The sequence below is a fragment of the Gekko japonicus genome, unplaced genomic scaffold (assembly GCF_001447785.1).
Source record: "Gekko japonicus isolate JY-2015 unplaced genomic scaffold, Gekko_japonicus_V1.1 scaffold928, whole genome shotgun sequence".
Taxonomy (NCBI): domain Eukaryota; kingdom Metazoa; phylum Chordata; class Lepidosauria; order Squamata; family Gekkonidae; genus Gekko; species Gekko japonicus.
Window position 1 is genome coordinate 18967 of NW_015163114.1, and position 15314 is coordinate 34280.

The 15314-nt window shown below is 41.0% G+C and overlaps 1 protein-coding gene across 1 annotated transcript in view; it reads right to left on the reverse strand.

The window, feature by feature from the left end:
* Window positions 1-7367: 7367 nt before the first annotated feature.
* Window positions 7368-15314, reverse strand: part of LOC107106661 (protocadherin-15-like) — a 237199-nt gene continuing 229252 nt past the window's right edge. Inside the window, exons 6-8 of the mRNA XM_015406844.1 lie at window positions 14093-14203; window positions 7947-8117; window positions 7368-7460 (exon numbers count right to left, since the gene is read on the reverse strand). Of these exons, the coding sequence (XP_015262330.1) occupies window positions 7368-7460; window positions 7947-8117; window positions 14093-14203 (375 nt within the window). The remainder of the gene's footprint in view (window positions 7461-7946; window positions 8118-14092; window positions 14204-15314) is intronic.

A 15314-nucleotide genomic window follows, 5' to 3' on the forward strand; every position in this document is an offset into this window, starting at 1 on the left:
CAATTTGTACCAGCAATTATGATTCTTTATAGAGCAATAATACATTCAGTCCTCACGTATGCTGCCCAGTTTGGTATACTGGTCATATAGAACACCTTGATTTTCTTCAAGTCAAAATCTATAGAAATCTGTTGGGTATTCCACAATGGTTCTCCTCCACTCTGTGATTAGAATTCGGGCTTCCAAATCTATATACTATTATTTAACAATCTGTCGTTAAATTATGGTTTTCACTTTTTTATCCATCAAGAGCTCCTGCTTTGCTTCAGTTGTTAATTTCAGATAACTCAATGTCCACCTGAAGTAGGAATTTAGATAAAAGACGTTCCCTCTTCCAGATACCTTTTAGTGGTAATTTTTCCTTGCCAGACTTCTTCCAGATACTCTTTAGTGGTAATTTTTCCTTGCCAGACTATTTCCACTGGTTAGAAATCCATAAGTTCAACCAAACCTTTTTAATGGCAAGGTGTAACACCTTAGACTCAGCTGAGGTGCAAGGGAGATATAACAGAATTCCTGTAGAGGAAAGCAAATTCCTTTACTGTCTGGGTCAAATAGATTCCCTAGCTCATATTGTTTTAGTATGTCCCCAAAACAATATTGCACAAAATGAAGTTATTATTCCTTGTATAAAACAGCTAACATCACTTTCTGAGAAGCGGACACTGCACTATCTGCTATCAAGTAGATTGGCAAACTGCATGAGAGATATGGCCATTTTTCTCTTTATAGTGTCAAGAGGGAACTGACTTTCATTCTTGTGTGTATGTGTGTGAGAGAGAGAAACTGTGGAAGAATAGCTCATTGCTGTTAAATCTAGAGAAAGGAAGGAATATGAATGTAACTTGAATTGATACCATACCATTGCATGCTGATTGCCACACTGAAACTACCATTGTGGTGGAAGGCATCTACCATCACAGTCAATGAGCCAAAAGCCAATATCTTAAGGAGATCACTTGAATTTTAGTCTATACACAGAAATATTTCCAGGGGCAGACTGGCCATTTCACTTAAAGGTAAATTTCCCAATAGGCCATTGATATAGAGGGCCACCAGAGACCAGATGTAACCACATTCACGCCCCAGTAACTCTACTTAATCCTTGAGGCCATTTGGCTCAGATTATCAGAAATGATTATCAGTGTCAGGTCACCCAATGTGTTTTGTATTGCTGTGAGTTTGAAAGAAGAAGCAATGAATGAGCTAATGCCTATTGCTAGAAGTCGTGGACTGAATGGCCCCTGCTGCTGTCTTGAAGAGCCGCTAAACTTGGCTTCTTCCAGGGCCACTTTTGTTTTACTCCCAGGTAACTCATTGATATCTGGGATCAAAATGAAACTATCTGAAAAATGCTTACATGGGACCAGATTTAGGCATCTTGGTGCAAAATTTTGTTTTCTGCACTCAGCCTTGAGTGCATGGATAAATACTCAACACAGAAGGACTAGCTCTGCAAATGACTACGCAACTGTGGCAATATTACTCATATGGGCAAGGAGCAATGTGATACTACTCAAACTGCTGCTGCATTTTTGTCATATCTCTCCTGTGTACCTCCAAGCTTGAAGACACATAACTATATGAGACAAGAAAGTGAAAGAAACTGGTTCTTCAATTTGCCTGTAGAGTATTAGCCAAGAGACATTTTATTATTCAGAGCAGACTGCACAGTTTTTGGCATGCAGAAATTCTATAATTATCTCTGAAAGAAAATGTATTTCAAGTTGGCAGACCCAAAGCCTTGAACACCCCCCATAACCCCCCCAAACCCCCTACACCAGTCTTTTCCTATACTTGGTGGCACTGATTATTCAGTTGTTGGCATTCCTCTCATCTTCTAGCTAGACAATGCAAAACTGTGTGTGCTAATCCACAAGTTTATCAAACTTGCCATATGAAGGACATCAGAATTCAAGGCAAAAGAGTTTTCCTTTGTTCAATCAGAAACTTGATGAATTATATTTTCTCTAAGAGAATATTCATGGAAATCATTTGGACAGACCCTGCTTTATGCTGAGTGCCACAGCAAACAATGAATTTCTGGCAAACCCTCACGTACAAGTAGGCTCTGTGACCTTCAGTTGAAAGAGCTGAGAAGGGGAGCTCATAATATGTACAGCTCCAACAGAAAATATATCCATGCCAACAAGCATAGACGTCACTGATTGTTCTAAAATATATATTCTGAGAGACTTTTTATCATGGGCCATCTCTGATAGACATAATTTGAACACAAGATAACCTGTTATTAGGAAGAATGGTAATGGACAAAAGCAATGTCAGAGCTGAATCAATTAACCTGACTATGACAATAAGTCCTTGAATACAATGATCCTAAACAGAGCTGTAGACAATCCCAGGGCAAGCTTTAACTGTGAACTCGGGTTTTTTTGTAAAAAAAAAAAATACAGTTTACAACTCCACAAGGAAACCTGTCAACCCCACTATTAATTTAAGGTATCTTTCATGTGTGCAGGAGGAGGATATAGGCATTAGGATGGAATGAACGCATCCTCTCAATTGTGTCATGAATGATGCAGCAGTAGAAATATAGATGATGGAACAGTTAAAAACATCATGGCGATGGATCCATTGCAAGCCTCACAAGGTCCACCACAAGGATCCCTAATCTTTCCACCTTTTCACTTCCCCCAGTAGCCATTTCCAGTCCCAGGGAAGTTAATTCCCAGAGTCAGGGAAGCCATGTAGAATAACAGGTGAGCAGGAAGACATGCTGGCAGGGTGGTACATCACTGAACCCCATTTTTCCCCCCTCACTTAAGACTTAAAAAGTGTTCAGGGCTTAATCAGGCCACTTTCCCTCCTCCTCCACTGTCCCCTTTTTTCTCTTTAACTGACAATGTTACATGCCTTCTGAAGAGCAATTACTATGTTCAGTCATTATCAGACCATTTCAAGGGTATTGTTTGTTGACATGTTGTGCTTATAAGCTTAAGATCTCTGGTCTAATGAACTAATAAATAAAGGAGGAGTGTTGTAGATGGGTATCATTTCTGTCATTTCCAGACTAATATTTTCATAATGGGAAAAAAATGTAGGAATCCTAGCTTTGTCAGTGGGTGGCCCTATTTCAGTGCTGATAGACATGGGACCATTTAGTGTAATGGCACTGGAATTGAAATCAATCATGCAGTGTAACATGTTGCACAGATAGTCAACATGGATGGATCAAAAGGGAACTTGGTTCAACAACCTTTTTGGATATAGACTAAAAATCTTTGCTGTCCTTTAGTGACATGGATTTTTCAGTTGTCGTAATGATTTAAAACCTATGTGTTTAGCAACTGATCTTTGGTTTGATGCACAAAGCCTTTCACGAAATGTTAGCATAGGTATTTAAAGTTTTCATTTTAAAGAACTACATACTTTTTGGTAATGGCAAGCAGCGCCCTGATTTCTATTTCATTACAGAGCTATATTACAACATTTCACTCTTGCCATTAATACTGATGTACCTGCTATGTAAGATCTCAGATTACTGCATTAAAGAATCAGTTATGTTTCCTCTAAGCTGTGGAGTCTTGTGAGCAAAAATTCTATTTTGTGAGCTACTGGCATTGAAGTTGTGAGCGAGCCATTTGGTTGCTGCATAAATTAGTTTGCTTTTGCTCTGGGGCTGTCCTTCCTGAGCTAAGACAAAAATGTGTGAGCCAGAAGCTAAAAAACTGTGAGCTAACTCACACTAACTCAGCTTAGAGGGAACACTGGTTGTAACCAGTGTTCTCTCTAAGCTGAGTTAGTGTGAGCTAGCTCACAATTTTTTAGCCTCCATCTCACACATTTTTGTCTTCACTCAGGAAGGATAGCTCCAGAGCCAACTATTTTATGCAGCAGCCAACTCGCTCACTCATAACTTTAAGTCCAGTAGCTCACAAAGTAGGGCTGCCAAGTGGAAATGGGTGGCGGGTAACCCCCCGCTTTGGAGGCCCGATTTCTGCTGCCGCGGAATCGGGCCCCGGGGGGAACTCCGCCCCCTGGAGGTGACGCAACCACATCGATCACGGCCCCAACATGATCGATGTCGCGCGTCACTTCTGGGACGTGCTGGCGTCATGCGCGCGCATCGGAGGAAAGTTCCTGGAGTCCGGCGACACTCTCCCACCAGTAAGAAGATTCGACTTGGCAACCCTATCACAAAGTAGAATTTTTGCTCACAATACTCCACAGCTTAGAGGGAGCATTGGTTATAACAGAAGGCAAACAATTGATGTGACTGACATGATAGAGACCACAAAATCCATTGCAAGTTGCTCAAAAGCTGATTTCACATTGAGTCCCCTGTGCTACCCAAAACCAGCTGTTAACTGTCCAATCTATACAAAAAGGGTACAATCTTGCTATTATAAATAATTGGGGGGGGAAATCTGTATTCTTGACAAGGGCCAAGTAGCATAGCTCTTCCAATACCCTCAAGAGACCTTTCTTTAAAAGATTGGCTGTCTGGGGGCAATTTATCCTGTACAAACAGTCAGGTTCCAAAAGCCATTTCCACTGATATTACAGATAAACAACAACAACAATAACAACAACAGAATGCATAAGCTTGAACACAGAATGGTTTCTCACAGTTGCATTATTAGCAATTAATTCCTAGGAGGCATAAGACTAAACACAAATTGTGCTGTTCTCAAAGGAGTCCATTAAATTATGTTGGGGCCCTTAATCTCCCCAGTCAAAGATAAATAAAAACACACCCCATGTTGATTTTTTGCTTCCTGCCAATGTATCAAGCTGCTTTAGTGCTACTAAAAGAAATAATTACATTACAGATGTAATCTGTTTTATTTTGTTGTTTTTTTACATCAAGACGCGGCAATAATGAAAAACCAGCTGAAGATAATGGCGCTACAAAAACAGGCCAAAAGCCTTCTTACAAGGTATATTTACCACTGAGCTTGGAGATGCTTTATTCCACTCTATTCAGTGAGATGTCACTGCCTTTAAAACTGGCAACAACCGTAATCAATCAAATGCGCCTATGTAATCTAAGTTTTAAATATTTACTATTTGGAATGATGCACTAGACATTTTCCCCCTTTTGCTATTCAGAACAAAGCAGGAACTAAAAAAGGGAAACCACCCAGCTAAAAACAACCACTACATCGTGAGCATCTGTAAATAATTACTACAGTAGAATGTATGAAGTTGCCTTTTACTAAGTCTGACCATCTAGCCCAGTACTCTGGCAACAGCTCTCCAAGGTTCAGAGAGTTCTTTCCTAGTGCTGCTACCAGCATTGTTTCTGCACTCTGCCACCCTCACTCCCTAAAGGGACCCCCCAAAAGAGCCACAATGATAACAGGAACACCATGGGTTAGATCCAGTAGTAAAGTCCGGGTGCTGTGAGGGAGGCTGGTTTTTTGCCAATCCCCCTTGCCTGCGGCAGATCCCAGTTTGCCTCTCATGATGTTTATTAGGGTCCCCTATCCCCTAGGACAGTAATGGTGAACCTTTTAGAGACCAAGTGCCCAAACTGCGACCCAAAACCCACTTATTTATTGCAAAGTGCCGACACGGCAATTTAACCTGAATATTGTTTTACTTTAGAAAAAACAACTCATACATTAACGTAAGATGATCCAGACAAAGTAAGGAAAGCAATCCCAAATGCTTTCATTTACTTAAAATTATTTGGCAGAGAATTCAACACTTTAATGATGGTCTGGGCCTGGCTGGGGTGATGGCACGCGTGCCCACAGAGAGGGCTCTGAGTGCCACCTCTGGCACCCATGCCATACGTTCGCCACCACAGCCCTAGGAGCAGCATTTCAGGAACCCTTTCAGGCTGAAACAAGAAGGGCAAGGTAAGAAAGTCCTGTTCCACTGGTGGGTCCAGCCCAATTGGGCTTAATGTTTTTTCCTATTAAATCCTTAAATGCTTAACCACTTTAGTGACAAACAAAAAGCCATGCTATATTGTTTTTGTTGTCACACACTGGTTTTTTACCAGAAAATGTACACATTTTTCAATATTACTTGAACATCAGCAAATCAGCCTTATACATTATATGTATATTATGTATAGAAATCAATGTACATTGTACTGTGAAAATTCTGCATAGATTGTTAATAAAAATGGTAAAGGTAAAGGTTTCCCTTGCTGGAAAGCTAGATGAATCCAGCTCTAGGGGGCTGTGCTCATCTCCATTTCCGAAGACTTCTCCGTGGTCATGTGGCCAGCATGACTAAATGCCGAGGCACACAGAACACTGTTACCTTCCCACTGAAGTGGTATCTATTTATCTAGTTGCAATTTCTTGCTTTTGAACTGCTAGGTTGGCAGGAGCTGGGGCCAGAGATGAGAGCTCACTCCATCATGTGGCACTTGAGTCTTGAACTGCCGAACTACAGACCTTCTGGTCTTCAGATCAGCATCTTAACCAATGGTACAACATTTTAACACAATACATCTGAATCTATAAAACTAATAGGAAAAAAGCAAAAAAAAATCAAAACCAGGAGAAAATATGAACAAATATAAAAAGCAAAACAGGGAACATTAGTGCATCTTTAGTGACCAGTGTTCCCTCTAAGGTGAGTTAGTGTGAGCTAGCTCACAGTTTTTTAGCCTCCATCTCACAGATTTTTGTCTTAGCTCAGGAAGGATGGCTCCAGAGCAACCTAACTGATGCCATAGCCAAATGGCCTGCTCACAGCTTTAATGCCAGTCGCTCACAAAGTAGAATTTTTGCTCACAAGACTGCACAGCTTAGAGGGAGCTTTGCTAGTGACATCTGTATTATGGATCCCTCTTCCATCTGTTTGAAATAAAAGTACTTTTTCATTGTTAACTAACTCATATTTTGATTTTTTTTAAAACAAATATGGCTTACAAAATTTTAGTCAGCAACACAAACACGCACACACATGACTTCATGGAGGTTTACACGTATCGCAGTCTTTTATGACTGCCATTTACCATAAGGTCTCCATGAAAAATACGTAATCAACTATCCTGCATTCGGGGTGAGACAACCAGTCTTGTGTCTGAATGTGTGAGTGGTGGCCCAAACAACTTCAGTTGGGACAATGAACTGAAAACCTGGTTTAAATTAGGAAGTGAAGCCAATCTACCACTTTGGAAAGATACAAGATACTGAGATTATTTTTATTTTATATTTGGTCTTCTGCTTATAGGCACAACAACAAAATACACATCTACAAGTCTGAAGAATATTCATATGAAGAATTAGGTATACACCTCTTTGAACTGGTATCTAGGGAAAGATTAGGCCACCATTTCAGGTTTGAGTTTTCTTAAAATGGTACGTGTACATGTTTATCACACTTAACAGGAAATAACTGCTTTTGTATTGAGGTTCTTTACAAATGGAAGATTTCCATCATTCAATATGGAATGAGTGCTGTTTCTTCCGGAACTTTTTGACAGATTTATGATTCTGCTGCCATACCTGCAAGGTTGTTCCTGCTGTGATCTGAAAAATTTAACAATATGGAGTTCTACCAATATACTAAGGCTGATCTATCAGCAGTGAATTCTGATAGTCAGAACAGAATTGGAAGCACTTGCTACAACATTACTTCTCAGTCTTTTAAGGGAAGACTACAAGAAGTTTCCAAAGCCCTGTAAGCAAGAACAAGCTGCTCACTCTCTTGCATATGTCAAAGTCCCAACCTAAGCATTCCAGGCAGAATCACTGTAACAAATAGCTAACCAAGAGATAAACACTACACTAGGAGTGCCCAAGTTGAGACACACATCTGGGCTGTCTGCTCAGGACCATGAAATCAAGAATGTTGTCAAGCACCAGGTGACCCCAATACAAATGTGTTGATGTGCCCTTAGCTTAAGTGGGTCACAGATGGTGCAGATCTCTGTCACAGCATTTCATTGTAGGTAAGGAATGTAGGTAAGGAATGACTTAAATTAAGAAGAAAAAGACCAATGTCTCTGTACTTACTGGGGCACTAAGCTCTGGCAAACTTGCTTGGTACGTGAGTGGCCGACAGTCCCGAGTGTTGTAGACTAATATACATGGAAGGAACATAGGTCCAAGGTCATCCCCATCAAGAACATCAACAGTGAGGGTGGTTGTACTTGTTCTTCGTTCAATCAGATTTTGAGCCCGGTCCTGTAAAGGGAATTGGGAGTGGATGGGAACACAGAATAGGCTTTCTAGAATGCTACTGCTATTTCTTCACAAAAGTTCTTAATACCAATCACCACACAAAGACACATGAGAAAATCCAGTTACAATGTGGAATCCCAGGAATATAGTATAACATGTTGCACGGTTCAGAGAGGGATGAGGGAGCACTGGGTCTACAGGCATGCAGGAATCACGAAAACCAACCAGAAGCTGGTCTTTACCTTTTGTCTGTGGGTAGCAAGAAAGGCTGAAGTTGACCTTGTTAAAAAAACCTTTACTTTCATTGTTTTTCTTCTCTCTGATATCTTTCCTCCCTTCACTGATTTACCATCTCCCTCAAACATTCCTTTCCTTAATCTTCCATTTGTATCTTTTTGAAGATACATTTTTCTTTCCATCTATTGAGATCCCCCCCCTTCCAATCTCTTCCCTAGATCCTAAATTATTACCTTTCTGACATCCTTAGGTGCATGTCTGAGACATCAATTGACATGGCACAGAGAGCAAAACCTGAAAAGTGGGTAATCGGGTTCCATTGGCTGCAACTTGTCTTGGAAATAAAATGAGTTACAGTAAAGAAATCTAATATTAGCCATTGGAAAATGAAAGTATCAAGCCTTTGTGAAAAATGCTACTTTGAAATTTAATGGAAGGATTTCCCCCCCCCTAGCAATATTTGAGCACAAAAAAATAGAACGGGCTCTGTGATAAAATCTTCTGTCTTGTAAATTTGAAGCTGATAAGCTTTGTTTTCCACACATAACAAGGACAGAATTTAATCCTCTGTATCTCTAAAAAAGAAAAAAAAGTTGTGTAGCTTTAATAATAGAACCACTTATCAGCACAGCACATCAGTATGTGCACCATATATTCTGCTTACTGACAGAGGAATTCATAAATTCTCTTTGTGGCTGTTCTAGTGGGAAGAAAAGTCTTCTACATTAAAACAAAATTAAGAAACCAGATGGTTACAACAACACAACATGTTGCTTATATAAAATCACAGCAATATTATCACATTACAAAGATTTACAATGTGGTATTTGCATGCCTCTTCTGCCTTTTAGCCTCGTGACAAAGGGACTAAGGGTTAAAAAATGGGATGGCCTTCTCTTGATGAACAAGTGTTTGGGACAGGAGTATCTGCTTAGCTGCTGAAATTCAGTTTTAGTATTAAAGGGACATATTAATGAGGCAAGTAACACTGAGGTAAATAACTCTTCCAACCTATTGGAATATACAGTTTTCTGAAAATTGAGGACAAGGTTTAAAAATGTAGGCCTAGGGAAAAATTTGAAATTGCAGGATTGAATGCTAAACTAAACTCCCTGCCACATGGCAGGGAAAACACCGGTAAAAGTGCGGCTAATTAGAGCCGCACCAAAATAGAGACTCTGCAGGCGGGATCCCATGGATCCCATGAGCCGTGCACCGTTGCTCCCCGGCACGATCAGATGCTGGGGAGGAAGAGATGAGTGGGAGGGGGAGGCTGCCGAACTGTGCATGTATGAGCATGCGCAGTTCGGCCGGGGACCGGGGATGCGATCCCACGGCCAGCCATGATGCGGACCTACTGGATGAACCACCTAGGTAGGTGGTTCATGTTTGCTGCGGGGCTGTCAGGGGAAGGGCCGGATCGGGAATGGGCCCGCAACACTTACCAGATGTTGCGGTGGGATCGTGCCCGTTTGCTGCATCCCCGATCTGGCCCACTCCCGACCCAAAACCCCTCGTGAGAACAGGGCCTAAGAAGCACAGTGGAAACTGTCTTGGGCACAAACCAGAATGGGCAGAACATGGTGGTGGCCTTAGGTTCACTCCTAGGACAGGCAAGTGTTGGAGTAGATTAGAAATAGGCTAGTAGGTGTCTAGCATGCAAAATACCTAGACACATGTGCCATTTTTAACTAATATCCATGTGCTATGCACTCAGGTATATGAATCCAAAATGTATTAATAAGAAGTGGCCTGGAAAGGCTAAGGGGCTAATAATTACTAACAAATAGAGATGCTGACTCACAATAACAAATATCAGGAAGTGTTCTAACCTGTAACTCTTATTAAATGAATTTATAAGAAAAGAACAGACATAAAGCAAGTAATACACAGAATTCTGTTCAGAATGAAAAGTCCGTTAGCTATGATTGCAAAGAACAAGTAATGTAAAATTAAGAATTTGAATGGAAAGCACTTTCTTGCTTTCAAAGAAAATAGAAGACTTCCCCAATACTAGATACCATACATGCATCATTTTATCTCTCAGTCTGCAATATTTTCTATATATTACATCATGAAAATACTTAAACACACATTTGGGAAAAAGTCACTTAACTTTAGTAAGATACGTTTGGAAAGTTAAAGGAATTGGTTAAATTGCAGTTATTAAATAAATTCCACAACAAATTATAGTAAAAAGCTTACTAACTGGCATCCATGGTGAATTCGGGTAGTCAGTTAACCCAATGTAACAGTTAAGAAACCGAGCAGTGCTGAGTGGGTGCTAGACATGGCCAGAGCAGGCTGAGATGCATGAGTAGGTGGCAGAGGACTAGGCAGGATGATTCAATCAGCTTTCAGCCATGGGTGTTGCTGATGGTCTTGCCGCTGAGTGACCCTCGGGTACAAGCTAATTCAACCGGGACAAGCACAGGAGATCGAGTGGAACAATGAGGAGGAGAGCGAGGTCAAAGATATGACCAACAATGAACATGACTTCGAAGTAAACGGACTATTGTACTAAAACGGAGTACCCCCCCCGTGGGAAAAGCGGAGCACAAGGAGGGATGCCTCTTAAGTGCATGGACAGATTAACGTAGCAAAGGGGGAAGGGGGGGAAATAAACAGCAAAATTTTTCTGAGAGACTTACTTGAGTACCGATAGTGAAGCGCCGAGTTTTTTGAGCCCTGGCAAAGCGGTTTCAAAGTGTAAACAAAGAGGAACATGGCGGCTTCCGGAGGAAAGTTTAAACCGAAACCAGGCAGCCAGAGCCCAAGACCAGAAGAGGGAGCAGACGTCATGAAGTTGCTAGCGGATATGCTTAAGCCGGTAATGGAGCAACTCAGTGGTATTAACCAGCAACAGGCCACACTAAATCAAAACTTCACTTCACAGCAGTGCCAGCTGGCAGAAACGGAAAAGAAAGTGGAGCAAGCAACTGAGAAAATCACAGAGATGGACACCACAAATAAGAAAATGAAGAAAAGAGTGAGAGATGTGGAAACAACACAAAAACTTCAGGAAACTCGTTTATTACAGCTCCAAATGGAAAAAGCTAACATGACTCTCAGATTTCAGGGGGTGCCTGAAACTGAAAAAGAAGATCTGAAGAAGACTCTGGGAGAGATCATTGCTCCAGTAACAGGCTTATTAGCGGATGAGATAGTAAAAGACATGGAGGCTGCCTATCGGGCATACTCCAATTATATTAAAAAAAATAGCCTGCCTGGAGAGATTGTGGTTAGATTTGCAAGAAGACAGACCAGAGATACTATATTAAAAGCAACTTTGGCAAATCCACTGAAAATTGGAAATACAATCTTTAAGACTTTAAAAGACATTCCATTTGAAATTCGTCAAAAGAGGAAAAGTTACAAGAAATTGATCTCATTTCTTCAAACCAATGGAATTCCGTATTGGTGGGCGATTCCTGAAGGTGTCATCTTTAAAGTCAACAATAAAAGAGAGAAGATTGGCTCCATCTTCAAAGCTAAGGAATTTTTGAGACGTCAGCTAGGGCCATGGGAAGAAATTAAAGATGAAGAAACCAAATCAACTGACTCTGCTACTTCTGGAATGGACGAGGACTCTGTGGGTGAAGCGGGAACAATGAAAACTGTATATGACTTTAGAGATAGAAAACCGAAGTAAGGGCAGAAGGACTCTGTAAATTGCTCTTTGAAGTAAAGAAGATGCTCAAGAAGTACTCTCACAAAGACTAACTTAATAATATAAAAGCTCTGTAAAACAAGAACTTCACAAGTATATTGTATTACTAACACTTGTATTACTAACACTTGTATTACTTACATTTAGTTTAACAGGGAAAGGATCTCCTACTTTTGGGTTTTTAGTTAGTGTGGGTATCTTTCCTTTATCCTTAGTTGTAGACCCTATATTTTTCGTTGTAGTTTAATAGTCTTATGAAAAATAATAAAATACCCCCTTGGGAGTTAAAAAAAAAAAAGGAAATGCAAGATTGAGAAACCTGTAGGAGAACCCTTCAACCTTCCAGGACATTCAGTGGGTGACCTCAAAGTAGCTGTTTTATTACGAAGGAACTTCAAGTACAGAATGGAAAGGGAAATTGCTGAATTACAAGTTACTGCAACACTTGGAACAAAAACATCCCCAGGACTCAACAGGGATATTTGTTTCTTATCTCATTACATATGCTAACTATACATCCTCTGTATTTTAGTGTATTTCTTTTTCAGAACAGTATATTAGAATACTGAATGTAATGCAAGGAATATTGGGATGTTTTGCTGCATCCACCTCAAAAAAGAAAAAGAAATGCTACCTCCACGCCCAAGAAGAGATAATGGAGGGTATAGTTTACTTCCCACAATTAGAAAATATACCTTGACACATTTATCACCTATTTTGACATATTTATTGCTTTACAACTGTTGACTTTATAACCTTAGCTTGTTGTTTAGTTCTGGCTTTGCATATGTTCATCATTTTACTTGTCAATTTGCTGTTCAGCCCATCTATAAGGTTGAACCTTACCTACCATTCCAATGTATTTGAAAAGTGTGCATGCACACGAAAACTCATACCTTGAATAAAACTGTGTTGGTCTTAAAGGTGCCACTGGGCTCAAAAATTGTTCTACTGATTCAAACCAACATGGCTGACCACCTGAATCTATCTTCCTCTGAAATGTTTGTGACAGTTATAGTAATAAACAACAACTAGAATTGTTTTAAGTAGTTCATACTCACATTTGCTTGGCTAATGATAAAGCAGCCCGTCTTTCATAACCATAGGATTTAGAATTCCTTCTGCCACAAGCTTGCTTTGCTAACTAATACCATTACCTCTTCTAAATCAATGATCATGGAAAAGATTGCTTTGAAAGCCAATGAAGGGCTGCAAGCCAAAGAAAGGTTGTATCCTACTAAAGTTTCCATTCAGTCTTGCCTAATCCCTTTCTTTACTGAAACCCTAGTCTCAAATGGCTTTTGTTCACATAAATTCCTCAATCCATAGCATTCCCTTTTCAGATTTCATAAGGGATCTTCTCTTTCTTCTTTCACTAACAAAAAATCTGGTAGGGATACAACCCATTGTGTCACTGGATGATATTCCTAACAACCTGATCTCAGTGTGAACTGAAACCTAAGCTCCGATATATTATGATTCAATCAAACGTTCAGGCTATTTCTTAATGCTGCTGTAACCAGTACATGAAGATATATCAGTAAATTCATTTTTAAGTAGGCTTGCCAGTCCCCAGGTCGTGGGTTTTTTTCCCCCATTCTTGGGGGCTTCTCCTCACAGCCAGCCAGCTGGCCAGTGGGGGAAACCCCACCCCCAAACAGCTACATTCCCACATGACTTCCCCAACATGATGACATCACCTGGAAGTCATGCCAACACGCTAAGGAAGTCACATGGGGATGCTCTGGTTTGAGGGAAAAACTCTGTGGTTTTAAGCCAATTTATCATAGAGTTTTGCCCTTAAACCAGAGCGTCCTTGGCATGATGACATCGTTTCCAGGTGACATCATCACACTGGAGACATCCCAGAACTCCCCACAAATCCCCCCATTGGAGTGATGAGGGGACCTGGCAAGTGGTAACCCTATTTTTAGGAAATAAACAATATGCTGCCTTGGCAACTTATCCATCAAATACGAAAAAAAATTAAATAATTTTGCTCCTCCTCAAGAACATGTGTGACAGCTATAGTAACAAACACCAATAATTATTTCATGTACTTTATACTCACATTTGCTTGGACAATTACAAAGTAACGAGTCTTTTCTTCATAATTTAGCCTCTCACGCAAAACTACTGCTCCAGACAACGTAAGAGGAATGTCAAAAGTCCCATTTGATGTCTGAAAATTTAAAAGAAAAATAGAGGAGAAAAGGGATCACACAAAACAATGATGTAATGAGTTTAATATAGCCAGTGTAACACTCTCGCTGACTCTATGACTCAGAGTGTACATTACTCCACATATTCAAGCTACTTGTAATATTCTTTGTGATACTCACTAGTATCACAAAAACTGGGGGGAACTTAACCCAAACTGAATTGAATTAAGTACCTAAAGGTTAAGAAGATATGAATATATGGGCCCAATGATTCTGTTCGTCAAATTTAAAATTAATAAATATAAACAGATATACAAATTATAAATGAATTTATTTCAAGTTAAATTAAAAACAGATATTAGACTTTGTGATAGCCTCAATTAAGATTCATAATATACAATGACAATCAGAAATGACTATTATTGACCCTGATCAGATGCGTTTCAGCCCACTGGCTTTCCTCAGTGGTCAAATGACATTAAAGGAATGGCTAATGAAGAAGAGATTGGATTTATACCCCACCCTTCACTCAGAATCTCAGAGCAGCTTACAATCTCCTTCCCGTCCTCTCCGCACAATAAACATTTTGTTAAGTACGTGGGGCTGAGAGAGCTCTGAGAGAACTGCTCTTCAGAAAACAGCTCCCAAAGTAGTTGGCTGACCCAAGGTCACCCAGCAGGCTTCATGTGGAGGAGGAGTGGGGAATCAAAACCGGTTCTCCAGATTAGAGTCCGCCACTCTTAACCAATACACTGAACTGGCATTACAATACAACTGTCCCGCTCCGGGGGTCGCGGCCCATGCCCAGCCAACCCCGGGACTACCCGCACGGCACCCCGAACCACGGCGAGACCACTCACCGGCAGCTCCAACCGCCAACCCCGCGTCGTGAAGAGGCCTCGTCGCCCGGGAATGCGACGAGAAAGCGCCACGCGGCTCCCCTCTCGGCAGGGGAGGGAGCCCGACGAAGAACCGCACCCGCGCCCGAGGACAGGGCGGCGGCACAGGGAGCGTCGGGAGGGGGCGTCTACAGCAAGATCCCCTAGAGACGGGGCAGCTGAGCGGCACGGGAACACCCAGACGGCGTTCTCACTGATATGCGGGGGCGGGGCCAGGAGCATGGAGGGAGCC